Source organism: Pogonomyrmex barbatus, unplaced genomic scaffold (genome assembly GCF_055798465.1).
Source record: "Pogonomyrmex barbatus isolate J1 unplaced genomic scaffold, ASM5579846v1 scaffold13, whole genome shotgun sequence".
Classification (NCBI taxonomy): domain Eukaryota; kingdom Metazoa; phylum Arthropoda; class Insecta; order Hymenoptera; family Formicidae; genus Pogonomyrmex; species Pogonomyrmex barbatus.
The window spans coordinates 1,892,426-1,907,811 of NW_028297109.1; the positions used below are offsets into that span (position 1 = coordinate 1,892,426).

General features: G+C 32.2%; 2 protein-coding genes across 2 annotated transcripts in view; both read left to right on the forward strand.

The window, feature by feature from the left end:
• The window catches only part of LOC105423206 (semaphorin-1A), a 217,341-nt gene extending 208,302 nt beyond the window's left edge, over positions 1 to 9,039 (forward strand). The window contains exons 7-15 of the mRNA XM_089072445.1: positions 156 to 260; positions 984 to 1,072; positions 1,476 to 1,617; positions 3,508 to 3,856; positions 4,138 to 4,220; positions 4,398 to 4,496; positions 5,665 to 5,949; positions 7,563 to 7,706; positions 8,694 to 9,039. Of these exons, the coding sequence (XP_088928571.1) occupies positions 156 to 260; positions 984 to 1,072; positions 1,476 to 1,617; positions 3,508 to 3,856; positions 4,138 to 4,220; positions 4,398 to 4,496; positions 5,665 to 5,949; positions 7,563 to 7,706; positions 8,694 to 9,010 (1,613 nt within the window). The 3' untranslated portion in view covers positions 9,011 to 9,039. The remainder of the gene's footprint in view (positions 1 to 155; positions 261 to 983; positions 1,073 to 1,475; positions 1,618 to 3,507; positions 3,857 to 4,137; positions 4,221 to 4,397; positions 4,497 to 5,664; positions 5,950 to 7,562; positions 7,707 to 8,693) is intronic.
• Positions 9,040 to 9,186: 147 nt separating this feature from the next.
• Positions 9,187 to 14,104, forward strand: LOC112552329 (uncharacterized). The gene has a single exon (XM_089072459.1). It carries the CDS (start codon positions 9,371 to 9,373, stop codon positions 9,767 to 9,769), a length of 399 nt encoding a protein of 132 aa, XP_088928585.1. The 5' UTR covers positions 9,187 to 9,370; the 3' UTR covers positions 9,770 to 14,104.
• The last annotated feature ends 1,282 nt before the right edge of the window (positions 14,105 to 15,386 follow it).

A 15,386-nucleotide genomic window follows, 5' to 3' on the forward strand; every position in this document is an offset into this window, starting at 1 on the left:
GACGTAAATTCAACGGGCAATTTCCGAGAGACGCGTTAGTAAGAGGATGAATTAACCCTGAGAGCCGCTGTATAACCATCGACCTGATGGCGCTCGTTTAGCTTGCAAATGTGGAAGGTGCGACTGACTGACGGAAACGTTTATGCATGTTTCAGAGGGACAGTTATATGCTGCGACGGTGGCTGACTTCTCCGGTGGCGAACCGTTGATTCACAGGGATAAAATTCGCACCGAACGCTCGGACCTCAATCAGTTGAACGGTAAATCCCTTGGAAATCCTGGGATATGGAGCGTCCACGTTTAGTTTTGCAATTTTACAAGTTTATTTTGGCAAATTTGGCAAAATTTGTTCCGCGTAAACAATTCTCTCACCAATAACAATTCTATCACCGCAATATTAATAAATAACTATTAATTACATGATTTATTATTAATTACTTATTATTAATTATTGTAATTATTAGATCATATTAAAAGTTTTGAATAGGTAGAGAGTTTTTTGGTATTAGATATGAAATGATCGATGGTTTTCGTCTAAACAAATACTAGCTTCAAAACTATAATTGTGTTTTTATTATTACAATATTACGTTCATATTTAAGGAGTAAAAGAAATTTTTATTACACAATAGAATGATTCAAATTACCAAATCAACAATATAATTTTCGAAATATCGCTTTATGTAAATATCAAATAAATTTATCGAAATATGAATTTATAATACATAAATTATAATATATAATTATAAGAAATTATATTATAAACTATGTAAATTTATACATTAGCATATAAATTATATAAATTTATAAGAAATATAAAGTTATTATCTATAATATTTAACTTGATCTTATCATAATAAAATATTTTTGTTTTTATTAATCGATAAATAATAGAATGAAAGAGGCGATATTGCGAAATTTGTAAACATGATATCGTATAAAGTAAGTTTGTTAATCAAATTCGATGTAATTTTATTATTTCAGGTCCCAACTTCGTCAGTTCATTCGCGTATCAGGATTATGTATTTTTCTTCTTTCGTGAAACAGCTGTGGAGTATATGAATTGCGGAAAGGTAAGAGATTTTTGCTTTTTTCGCAAATAAATAATAATTTTTAACTTTTTTTTAAGCAAATTAATATATATTTTACATATTATATTTCAACCGTTTTATCTGTTTTTCCTAAAAATTTCTTAAAAAAAAAAAAAATTATAAAATATTAAGATTTACTAGGGAATTATCTTAACTATATTTTGCTGGCACACGCATACTTGTACTTTACGTGCGCACGCACCTTTCTATTTTTTTTAACTTATAAAATGAAACAAATCCGTTTACCGTACTTCTTGCTAATGCAATTTAATAATTAAATATTTTAAAGAGAAAAGATTCCTTATGATATGATAGAAGAAGTAATATGGATCCATTTGCAAAAATATGGAAACCAGCTCGATTACAAGCTTGATTCGCATTACAGTCGGTCTACTCGCGGATCGGCAGAGTCTGTCAGCACGATAAGGGCGGGCCACACGCATTTAGCGACAGATGGACGAGTTTCCTGAAAGCGAGGCTCAACTGTTCGGTACCGGGAGAGTACCCTTTCTATTTCAACGAAATACGTGAGTATGCATATGCGCGGTCCCTTCGCGGCTTCGATCGTGACCACGCTCGAGTAGTTTCAAACGAGGGCTCTCGCACATCCCTCCAAAAGGGACTCGTAAAAGAGCCTCCTCGAGGCTCTGCACTACGTTAGTCCCCATTTAGTACATACATCGCGCTTCTCTTGCTTTTTAAGCAAGCTTTCTCGCGATTTCCGCGCGATATATTTTTCGCGTTCTACGAAATATTGTACGAGAGGAAAAGCAATTTTAAAGATCTTAAAAAGTTTTTTGAAATCTATAGAAATCTATAGAAAGGATGAGTTGGCTTTAATAATGTTTGTGTTATTCACGTGTGGATACATTGATGTACAACGTAATTTGCAATATGTTATACACACCTTATATATTGTTTTTCTAGATGCACATTATGTGTTATTTTTTTTTTTAATAAATCATCTCGTTATCTTATGTAAAAGTAGCGAGATATAGTTATAAATGGATATTTTATGAAGCGTCATATTTTTACATCAAAATCATCTCAGAATAAAATTTAAAACTTACAGAAATATATTAATATACAGAATAACTTTGCTTTTACATGCAAAAATAGTTAGGAAAAAAAAGAATAAAATTACGTTAAAAAAATATCATTTTTTTTCCATTTATAAAAATATCAATGACATTGGTATCTTATAAAAAATACATACTATAAAAGTTTGTTGTGTATGTCGCCATTCCTCTCCTGAAATTTTCATTTGAAATATTATTTTTAAAAAATGCTTTATTTGAAGATTTCAACATTTTTTTTCTCATCTTGTAAATATTTACCTTGAAATTCTGCACAACACGATACATATTTTCGCGCAATAATAAATATAATTTTCTGTTTGACTTCTGATTAACAGGAACACTTTTAACTCATACTTAACTAATATTTCTATAATATTTTTGTGTACTTGCGCAAGAGTTTTTGCCACATTTATCGATTTTCGGATTTCTCGTCTGTTCCATGCGTATAACACGATCGGATAAGTCTCTCCAGTTATCTATCGTACAGCGAAATGGACTAATCTCGAGTGTGAGGTACAATAGCCGTGCACTATCGCGTTTAGGATCGGTAGGAATGGAGAATGAACGAGAGGAGTGCTCTATTCTCGTAGAATATTGTCGCCGCATATCGAATTGAAATCCCTATGCTGGCTCCGCGAAGTTGGCGTACCTCCAGATGTCTAAGAGACACCGCGAAATCACAGGACTCGACTGCTCTGCTGATTGTTCGAACTTTGTATCTAACGGCAGAACTAAGATGAGACTAATGACGGAACGTGTTTATTAATATCGATGTATAGCCTCCAGTAATTTCATAAAATAGAACTCAGACATGCGTACGAGAAATTTATAACGGATGAAATGATTGCTTTCAATATTGAATATTTATTAATTAAATTAAATTTTTTTTAATTATTTAATTAATATTGCGAGATTGCGAGTAGAAAAGCTTCATTTCGAATAGAAAATAAAAAAGTAAAATAAGTAACATGAAATTAAATGCGAATACGATATATCATCAATATTTGATGTATCAGCAATTTCCGCAATGCAAAGCATTCGATGTTTCAGCGATTATTTTCGTGAATTTGAGTACAGTGAATTTTAGATGACATCATTAATCACAAATAGATGACTAAAAAAAAAAACATGGCTTGTTTAAAATATCAAAATATCATTTTAATTGGATCTTGCAAATATTTTTTTCAAACTCAGCATTCTTTTTTAATATTCTATGTAATTGCTGAAATATTCCCTTGGTTAAGAGATATTTGGAGTGTTAATATTTGGTTCGTGTGAAGAGATAAAATGTGACGAGATAAAAATTATTTTAAAAGTACTCTTCTATATGTTATTTAGAATCAACGAGTGATGTCACTGATGGTCGATACGCGGGAAAGTCTGCGCGTCTGGTGTATGGAGTTTTCACGACTCCTGTAAACTCCATCGGTGGCTCAGCTATCTGCGCTTTCTCCATAGATAGTATTCTTGAGGTCTTCCAGGGTGCTTTCAAACAGCAAGAAACTATAAACAGCAACTGGCTGCGAGTACTTCCGGAAAAGGTGCCTGAGCCGAGACCCGGTGCTTGTGTCAATGACTCCAGAACACTTCCGGATATCACTGTTAATTTCGCCAAGGCGCATCCTCTCATGGACGACGCGGTGCAATCCTATTTTTCATTGCCTGTGATAACGAAAACCAGTTTCAAGTAAGTGATCCAACCGACTAAGACTAATATATTTTTATTAATTTATTTTTAATATAACGTCTTTATTATTGCGTGTACGCAATATTTATCTTTAAACACAGTTGAATGTTTGAATGTTTACATCTTTAAGTTGCTTTTTGTCAATTTTGAATTGATTAGAAGATTAGATTGTTATGAAAATATTAGAAAAAATAATTAGTTTGTAATTTTTCTATTAATGTTTAATAGGCATAGGCATGTTTAACGATCAACACATGGAATTTTAATTTTAATGATTGTAGTTACAGATTTACCAAAGTTGCTGTAGATCCTCAAGTAAAGGCATTGGATGGCAAAGCGTACGATATACTTTATATCGGAACAGGTATAGTTATTATTTAATTATATATTTACATACATAATTATATACAATTATTATATTTATAATAATGATTAGTCTATTATTTATAATAATTATCATATAAGTAACATATTATATTTGTAATAACAATGATTTATATTTCTGCGAAATTAAATTAATAAATTTACTTGTTGCATGCAGATGATGGTCGCGTTTTGAAGGCACTCAATACACGTGCACCAGAGTCACGTGATAATGTTGGTCAAGTTATTATCAGTGATGTCCAAGTATTAAGATTCGGTAAGTAAATTTACTAAATAAATATAGCAGTCGCATGTTTGGCGAAAAATAATGTTTTTTCAGTTTTTCCGTTAAATATTTATATTTCCATATAAATATTTTTATATTGCATAATTCTGCATTAAAATGTACTGTACACATATTGCATATTAAATGTATGACGAATCGTGAAAAAGGGATGGGAGTTAATCACGATCATCATGTGACCAAGTTTACATTAATAAAAATTTTTTAAAGATTATTATAATGTTTGTGAAATTTGTGAAATATTTAGTATTTTTATTTCTTAAAAGGGAAGATAAATGTAAAGAAAGAAGGAAAGAAGCACAAGAAGGAAGAAAATTTGATGTATATGATCAATTTGAATAGATCATACAAACTATCTGAATTCGTCTGATCTTCAGCGTGTACGTCTGGTTTCGATACAATCTTTTCGTACGATGAAATATAGAGAGTAGCCAAACGAAAGAATAGCCTAGGATCGAATAAGAAATTCGACGCTTCTTTTGCAAAGTTTGTGAGAAGCTTTACGTATCGTACTTCTTATATACATGATGTGTTATTTCCTGCAAAAATTAAAAAAGATGTGATTTTATAAATCACATCATATGATAAATAACACATATATTCTTTTTCACGGAATATACATAAAATGTGAAGTCTTTTTATTACAATAATATTTTAATGAAGCGATATTTGAAAATATATTTTCCATATTCCTTGGATATCTTGTTTTTTTTTTTTTTTTCATAATGCGATCAAATTTAATATTTTTTTCTTTATTGGATATTTTTACTCATTAAATATATATATAAGCTTCTTAATGAGAACAGATACGAATAATTGTAAATATTCATGTATTTTTAAAAATCATTTTTATACTTTGGTTTTTATTGTTTTTATTGATACTTTTGATTAACAATTTATCGATTGTTATATTAAGCGTTCTTTCGTTTTATCTTTTAATATTGCGATATTTGAATTGCAAATATATGCAAGGAAAATATATTTTAATATATATTAATAGGATATATTTAAATAGGAAATAGGGTTAAAATATATTTTAATAGGAAATAGGGTTAAAATTAAAATATATTTTATGTAATTTTATATTAGGCAATACAATTTCGTATTATTTTATATCGTGATATGCAATTGTTTATTGCAGGTCAAGCGGTCAAAGACCTTTTGGTAGTTCATTTAGCTGGTGAAGCAAGCAAACTGGTGGTGTTCGCGGACTCTGAGATTCGCGCAGTTCCCTTACATCATTGTGATTCGCCTGCTGCGGCTACTTGCAGGTCCTGCGTCGCCCTACAGGATCCTCATTGCGCCTGGGACGCGACCGCGAATCTTTGCGTGGCAGTATTGACGAAACTTCACGACAACGATGCCGACAAAACATTGTTCCAAGATATCTCGACTGGTAGACACAGAAGCTGTGGACGTGAACCAGGTATTATCTTTGATATAAACTATATGTTATCAAGATGCCCATAGATTATAGAGATCTAGGAATGATTATATTATTCGCATATGGATTGCTTGGACTGTCTGATCGCTTGCTTAATAATTTTATTTGATATAATCTGGCTTTCTTCCATTTTATTTTTTATTCTATTATTTTTTTTTTTTTTTATGATGAATATCAATGAATATGAATACGAAAGAAATGCGAAACGGTTCGAATTATCCATTTGAGACTCGAATATTTCTATTTCAAACTTTTTAAATATTTCGAAATCACGCGATTTATTCAAAATTATTTTTGATTCCTAATTTTCAGGACATATCTTAAAATTGTCGTTTGCACTAAAGTCCATGTTTACACTATATATGAATTCAACATAAGGATTTTAAAAAGTTTCAAGATTTTCGAAAAGTTTCCTGAACATTTCTTGATGCACCATGATCTATTTCAAACTTGTACTTTCAACGCGAACAATCAAGTTTGTTCCCTAACATCCATTATTCGTTCTACGAAAGAAGTATCATAAGATCGTAAAAAATGAAATTGAAAAGGAATTAAATAGAAAATTAAAAAAGAATAGATAATCTTTCGGAGACTTACATTTTTAAACACTTTTAAAGTAGATGTATTTATTTTAATTGCATTTCCTTTACATTTTATTCCTTTTACTCCTTCTTTCTTACAAGTACGTGGATGTATGGCTATTTTATTTTAAAAATTGTAAAAATAGAAGAGAGACAGACTTAGCTAAATAAATCTAATATGTGATAATCTAAATATGTAATTGTGATTTTTTATGGACACGCTTTTTTTGTCGAATATGCTTCTAAAAAATACATGAGCAATAAATATTAAAGGACATTTCTTTATAACTTCTATCGAACTTTTCCAGATCTGACTGTTTTCCTATTTGACTTTTTATACGAAGCTCAGTTTTATGAAAAATTAATAAAATTTAAAAAGAAACGAAGAAAAGTAGAATTTATTAGAAAACGTTTATCATAGGAAAAATCAAAACACATATGTACGTAATAATATACAAACTAACACACATCGTGTATAACTAAATTTAAACTTAAAGAATTCTTGAAACATATGTACATCGTATGCGTCAGATCTGAAATGATTAAGTAATATTGTTTCGCAAGTTCAACTATGCCAAGAATACTGCTCGCACGGCTAACACAGGATCAGCTATTTCATAGCATACACATGTATTCATGCATACACTAGACACATTATGTATATCTTTACAGCATTTTTGGACGTATCAGATATCTTTATGTATCAAGTTTCTTATAAATTTTTTTCCTCTTTAGACTTGACGTTTAAAAAACAATACATAAATAATTAAACGACACTAAATGAATTATACTAAAGGAAAAAATAAATTTCTGATATCTTATTTCATAGTCATTGTGCATATAAATCTCTCGAATGTAAAGTTTGGATCTAAACCTGGTATCAAGTGTGAAGATGTATATTGATCTAGTGTATGTCGATAGTGCATATGCTGTAAATATGCAAAATGCATTTTATATGTAATCATTTTATACATAATCATGTGTCGTCTATCATATTGGTGAATGTTACTCCAGAGGTAACGAAGTCCGTCCAACCAGCGGTGGCGTCCGAAATTGGGCGCGACGAGCAGCCCGATGAACGGGAGAATGAAATCATCATCGAATTGGATCGGGAAAATCAGTACGGACGTACACAGCCGAGGGCTAACGAGCCTCAAGGTAACCCTCTGCGATATCCAATGTTCATCGTCACACATCACACCGACAGATAGGCATTACCTTCAGCGTTCGAAGTCGAAAATTTTTCTCATAATACGCGATCCCGCTTTCACCGATTGTCCTTTTATGTTTGTTCTCCAAAGCGGAGAACATTTCAATTCATTTTTGTGTTTGTTACTAATCTATTTTATCAAGATGCTAACATACGGAGTGGTCTATTATGGTTTAACTGATGAGAAGTTATAAAACAGAGAATAGGAGTTGTATTAAAAACGAATTTAAAATAATTCAGAAACTACATAGCTCGCAAAGTTGTAAAAATGCTGCAACGTGTGAATATAATAAATAACTATTGATCTCTGCAAAGCGTGAATATAATCAAATAATTATTAATTGAGATTGTTAGATAATTATTAATTGAGATTGTATTTAGATTTTGTCATTGGATGAATCTATATCGTTATGATTTAATAATTTTTTATATATCAGATAGACGATATTGAAGTTACAAGATTAAACTATTTGAGTACTGTCTTTTAAAAATAAACGAACGTTGCTGTTTATATTATTCATTCTTATGAGTATAGAATAAACATTAATAATTTATTCCATTTTTTTTTTAATTTAATTTATTTCTTGAAAATGACGCTTTATGTAAAAAAATTAATTGATATTTCTATATTATTATTTTTTTATATAGAATCATTATTTTTTCAATTATCTCATCAATGTTCTCAGTTTAGCTACCAATAACGAGGCATTCTATCGCGTTCATTATATTTGTGCGGGTGATATGTTCGCAAAAATCGATTGTATCTTTATTGTTTCTCTATTATTTTTTTATTTTCTTTATTCTCTTCTCTTTCGTCGCTTTAATTTTTCCCGTCCGTTCCGAACACTAGAGATAATAAACGCTCGAGCAGTTTTCGCACAAGAGACAGCCGTAATATTCAATATTCTCTAACGCATGTTGCATTCTGATTACAGGCGTGACTGTAACACCGGTGGTATACTCGGCCCAAACGTTGACGGGCGCGCTAATAGGGACCTGTTTCTGTTCCCTAGTGGCCGGTTTTGCCTTCGGTTTCTGGTTTGCGCAAAGACTACGCGGCTCATCGTACCCGGAACCTTCCGAGCAACGGCAACAACTTAATCGACTAACGGAAAGTTCGGAATCGCCCGGATTTAATAATAAGTCCATCAATTTAGTGTTGAATGTACCACCCAAGAATCCAAATGGCAAGAACGCAAATTCGTCCGCGGAGAATAAGCCAGTACAGAAGGTGAAGAAAACGTATATATGATACAGAAGACGACACAGAGCCGTTTGAGGCTTGCCGCAGGACCCGACGGGTTCTGGCGCATCTTCCACCTCCTCTTCCTCCGACCTTGCGGAATCGGACGAGCGCAACGATGAGGACGGCGATGAGGACGAGGATGATGACGGGACGACGCCTACGAGTCTCACCACCGGCATCGCCACGGACCATACGAATAATACGCATAAGCCGGATGAGGATCATTACGAGGATCATTACGAGAGCGTTGTGAACGATGAAGTCTGCACGCTTGAATATTTTGATGCCTACGACTCACAGCAGCAATCCGTAGCGACCCAGAGATGTACTCGGTATCATCAGTCTGAATGCGTTGAGACGACATTGATGAACGTGCCGACGTGCGAACTTGAAGATTCTGGCGGTAGCGATAGCGCGAACAGTCTCGACGATCTCTGTGGGCGTCGTCCTGCCACTGAGAATGATCTATACGATCGGCATGAGGCGACTACCCATGCGAGGGACCATTATATGGTGCCCACTCGAAGTCCGCGTGAGCTCAACGAGAGGATTCTGTCGCTCTTCAACCCGCAATTTCTGCCAAACTTCAACAATATGGTCACGTACATGGCCGCGCAGAGTCCACCACCGCGATCTCAGTCCATGGCCCAATACAACAGCGAGGACGACAATTTCCTGCTTAAGGACAGGAACTATCGTAAACGCGACGGCACGAACTCGGTGTGTTTCCGACGCGGACTGACTCACGAAGCGCCGCGGGAGTGACAACGTACTTTCGCATCGGCGGATGAAGCGATTTATTCTATTTACGGTTTAATTACGAGCAACATCTAGCAACATAACTTTGTGCACTAAGAAACTCGCAATGCCGGAAGTGAGAAATAATTATGTATCTTTTACAACGTCACGAGAAGAAGATCCGGGAACTGTAATAGACATGGTACTACGTGCAGCGAAACCCCTTCCCACTTTTTTCCCGTAGCTTCATAATGAACGCAGCTGGAAATTGCGTCGGAAAAATGCGATCGTTGTTACGTTTCATGTAGCGAAACGTAAAATAATTGAAATAATCTCGTGATAAGCCCATCTACTTTTTTATGGTATTTTCAAGCTTTGCCAAGTATTGTCCGTCGCGCGATTCCATAAAATGCAAATGTGGAATGATTCTGTATAGGATTTAATTTGAAGTCTTTTTCTTTATTTGTCTCAATGATAATGATAATGATAGAAGAGTCGAATGTAAGGAAAAGCCCACAACAACGATGACCGAGATTGAACCGTAGTAATGTAATGATGTGATACCATATGAGGACTGTGTTCGTAGCAATGGCCTGTTAGGTGCTTAGACTGATGCAAGATAAAACGAAAAACACTGTGTAGAGACATTTAAGTATTCGCGCGAGAGACGAGGCGTGCCTTCCGTGTATTAATTGTTGGCAGATCTTGATCTTTAACAGGAACGGAGTGTTAATATGGTCGGTACAGATTCGGGCAAGTGCCTCATTTATGCGTTTTGTTTAAGATATCCAATAGGACGGAGCGAAGCATAGACAGAAAGAGAAAGAAAGAGAGAGAGAGAGATCTAAGTAAGACTAATTCGAATATCATTGTGCACTTACTGCCGTGCTGTGAGTACTGGTAATGACGAGGAATATAAACGAGAGCATGTTTAACTATAACTTGCTCTCATGGGGAACGGCAATTGTATGCAGTTTCTTTGAGGAATATGCTTATAAAAAATATTTAGGATAGTGCAAAAATTTTGAGAAGAAGAATAGCAAAATATGTATAATTATTTAGGTCAATAATTCGAAAACTGAGTAGCAAATTTGAGTGAAACAAAAGTAGCAAATTTGAATGAAACAAAAAATTGCATAAAATCTATTTTTGTCTAATTTTGATTTGGTTACTTGAGGAATTAACAAAGTGTTATATACATATTATCTAGGTTAAAAATTTATTAATTTTATATTTAATTCTGTCAAAGATTTAATATTTCAATATTGATGCAACATTAATCGCATTGATTATTAACTGACAGAGCATTAAGCGCTATGATCATTATTATAAAAAAAATTGCATTGCTACTGTTGTATGACAACTAATTTTTAGTTAATTAAGCGTGTTTTATATATTTATACTATGTAGTTGCTAATTTTTTATTTTCATACGCATATTAGCCTGGCGATGTGTCCTCGAAGAAACTAATGGAAGGAACCAGCGTATGCGAGATTGTAAACATTGGCGTAAAATGATTCTGCTAGCGTTACAATAACAATTGCGATGCGATTACACGTGCGCATTTACTTGACAGCTCGCGGACAGAGTGCCTCTAACAATGAGCGTCTTGAGAATTTTTTAGAATATCAAGTACGCGGCAGAAAATGCACTTTTGACATGTGAAATCGTAAATCAGTTTTTGAGCTTTAATCGCACCAGCAATTTCGATCTACATGTCGATGAATTTTTAATTAATCTCTACAATATATATTAATATCTAAGCACAACGCATTGATTTAAAGATATTGCGATACAATCTGAACACGAATGGTATAATCTCATGCGTGTTCGAAAGGTACTTTCTGCCGTTTCACGCGCTACTTTCTCTCTCGCTCATTAACCAACACTGCCGCGTAAATTCTAACACGCCTCGAGCGAACAATAGACACCTTACCGATTTTCACCGATTGAACGTTGGACATTAAAAGATCAGGGTAAAACGATACGTTGTTCAAGTGCTTTCGCGTTCGACGATAGGGCTCGATGTAGATAGCCGCATATATGATGGTAACTGCGTGCTGTGTAAGCGAAGAAGGAAGTCGTGTAAATATATAGAACTGTTTTTTATCGTTGAGATCATTTTAAACAAGATCGAAGATTCATTCGTTATGCTACTCGTTATGCGGGCAGCAGTGATATATTGATATTATACATATATTGCATTTTCATTGCTGCGCATATACATACATACATATATATAAATATACATACATACATATATATATATATATATATATATATATATTTATATTTATATATACAAAATGTTAAAAATTTAAACTGACAAATTTTGAGGAAATATAAAAGACATTGAAACATTTTTTATCAATAATACTTTTACATAATACTGATAAAGAAGCATTATTAGCGAAAAACGTTCATTTTAAAATCATCTATATTTCGTCAGAGATTGTTAGTCTAATCTTTTAATATTTGTATATGTATACACACGTGAGCACATACATGTGCATTTATGCAAACATATTCGTTTTTAATTCGCGTGGACTATATGTACTATAGTCTGCCATTTGGAAAAACGAGATATATTAAATAAAAGAGGCAGCTAATTAGATTTATGCGCTAACTTTGTAAAAGTCTGTCTTTCCTTGAATAAACTTTTGCCATGCCTCGTTCATCGCGTTCGATCGACTCCGGCTGGCAAAGCCTTTTACAAAATGTAACGATGTTTATGTAATAGAAACATCCAAACTAGGTACCTTAACACGAGATGACAGTAGAAAAAAATTGTTATATACATTAATATTTCTAAATTGAAAAGGACTGTGGGAAAGCGTATAAATTTACATATGTATACAAATGTACTGTTAGAATACCATTTACATATATGAACAATGTACATAAACAAGGCTCTGTTTAAAACTGACTTTATCGTGCTTTTAAAGCTAGCCCTGTGTCATATAAGAATGAAGAGAGATAAATTTCCAATTATATACGAATAGATTAGAAGCGTCTAAGGGCTTCTCGTACTTGCGTTAGCCATTTTATAATATTAAACGCGAGAATCTATAAGTAGATTCATATTATATCAAATCATAATTTATAATGGAATTGAACACATCGATAAATTATACAGAAAAGCATACGTGTTCAGATAACTATTTAACACGTTCGCTATCAGTGCCGCGTAAACATGACGATACAAGTAATTTTATTTGTTTCTATTAAAACAAATAAAATCCAACTTGTTATCAAGTAATTTGTGAAATTATCCCGCATGATATTATTCTCCCGCATAAGTAACACGCATAATCTGTGATTTTAATTACATCAAGTAATTGTTTTGTAGTAACTTGTAAGTTTACAACATAATAAAAATTTTCAGAATCCAACATGATAGCGAACGTATTAATCGATTCAAAATATTAATATAATATAAAGATAAGAGCAGAGAAGATAAATTGTTTTTTAATATCAGTACGGAGAAATGTGAAATCTCAAGTGGAGCAGTAGACTGAGGTAAAATATTTAACAATTAATTATCTTTCTGCCATTTTTTATCGATTTTTCAGAGAGAGATAGAGAGATCGATTTTCAGAGAGACGCAAATACTTGAAATTCATATAAACCCATTTCAACAAAAATATTGAAATAAAATTTTCAACATATATGATACGATAACCTGCAGAAAATTTTCATAGGATTTTATATCTAATATTTAAAAATATAGATTTGAATTTGGAATAACTTTTTAATGTATATAAAGGTATTTTTCTTTAATAAAAAATTATGTCGATTTAAAAAATTCGGCTTATTAGGTATTATTGCAGAATATTAGTAAAACGTTGACGAAGAAAATACGTATTTCTGAAATATGTTTTTGGACCAGCGAAATTCAAGTGAAAAATAAATATAATAAAATTTTAAACAGTGAGTTTTAAAAAGTTAAAATAAAAAGGCAATACATACACATATTCAGCTTGCGCAAATGCGAGAAAGCGATATTGTTATTAATAAATACAATATTAATCGGGCGGCTTTATAATTTTAGATTATGATTTAGTATATTACGAGAGGAGAGAGGAAAGGAACGTGGACAATGCGACGAACATGACGATATGAGGCACGAACGAAGACAGTATAATTATGTGACGCGCGATAGCCATAGACTGTATCGCTCGCATTAATTAGATAATGTAATCGCAACATTCCATTAAAGCCGGGACTGCCAACCGTTTAATAAATACTGACCTGGCAGTGGGCGGCGCTGCGAGGAAAGCCGATAATGAATGACATGTAGATAATTAATTAATGTCTTTTTATTCATACTTGGAATAAAGATAAAAACGATGAAAACTTAAATCATTTATTCTACGTCACTATGTCAAAGCGTACGTTGTTTTACATAGTTCGATAGTTGTCACGTGTTGGAGCAGTGCATGAAGAATGCGGATCATCCGCATTAATCAAAAATACATCTCACAATGTCTAAATATGCAGAGGATAAATAATTTTATCTTATTATTTGAATATATATTATATGACAATTCATGCAAGAAATCCACAAGCTTAATTTTCAATTCGGTTTTAAGATAATCTTATTTCAGAGAGAAAACTTTTATTCGTTAAAACTGTAGAACTTTATCGAACTTTTTCATAAAATTTTATACATTTTTATACTATTTTTGTGTATGATAAAAATAATTTAGCTGAAACAAAAAAATTAGTATGGATAAAAATAATTTAGCTGAAACAAAAAAATTAGTATGGAAAGATTACAATATACAGTTATCGAATGTTCTTTGAACTGGAAATGGACGTGTATTTCCCGTAAGTGGCAAGCAGTTCAGTTGTTTGAAAAAGCAAGAGAAAGAAACAAGTTCAAAAAAAACTTTAGTATCAATCATGTTAATTATTTATAAAAATTTCTGCTGAGTGCTGGATGGCAGTCCGGGCACACATCTTTGCTGTGCCAACGCAATACGCGTCTTTTATGTATATAATATTGTAATTCTAATTAATCTTTTAGATAAAATAGCTGAAAGCGTGCTACATTTTAAAAGGTAACATGTAACATTCATCTTCTTCGCTGATTAAAATAACAATTATTTGTCATCAATTAAAAAGAATATTTCGGATAAACATTATTCGGTTTCAGAAAACAGAAAGTTTTAACAATTAATAAATTGATGCTTTTAATTCGATAATTTAAGAAAATCATGTAAGAGGAATCTAAAATAGCATTATGTAGTAATCATTTTAATCTCTTCATGCAACAATGAATGTAAATGTTTATAAAATTGTGATATCCTTCTCTTTCTGTTATAATTTCTTTATTTTCAATATTAAATATCTTATTACTCAAGACTTGACTTAAAATATTGCAAGTATATTGCAATAAAATTATATATTTTGTCAAATGAATTCAATATTATTTTAATATATTTTCTAATTTTCAATTAGACTAATTTTGTATGAAATAAATGATTCAATCCTTTTTTTTTTAACTTTAACTAAAAGCTATGATAATTTGTGCGGAAACATTTTCTGTTTTCTCTTTATTAAACAAGCGATAATAATTTTGAATATATAGTGATATTAGATAAGAATAAAATTCAAAAAATTGTTACCCTTTGAAAGAGGA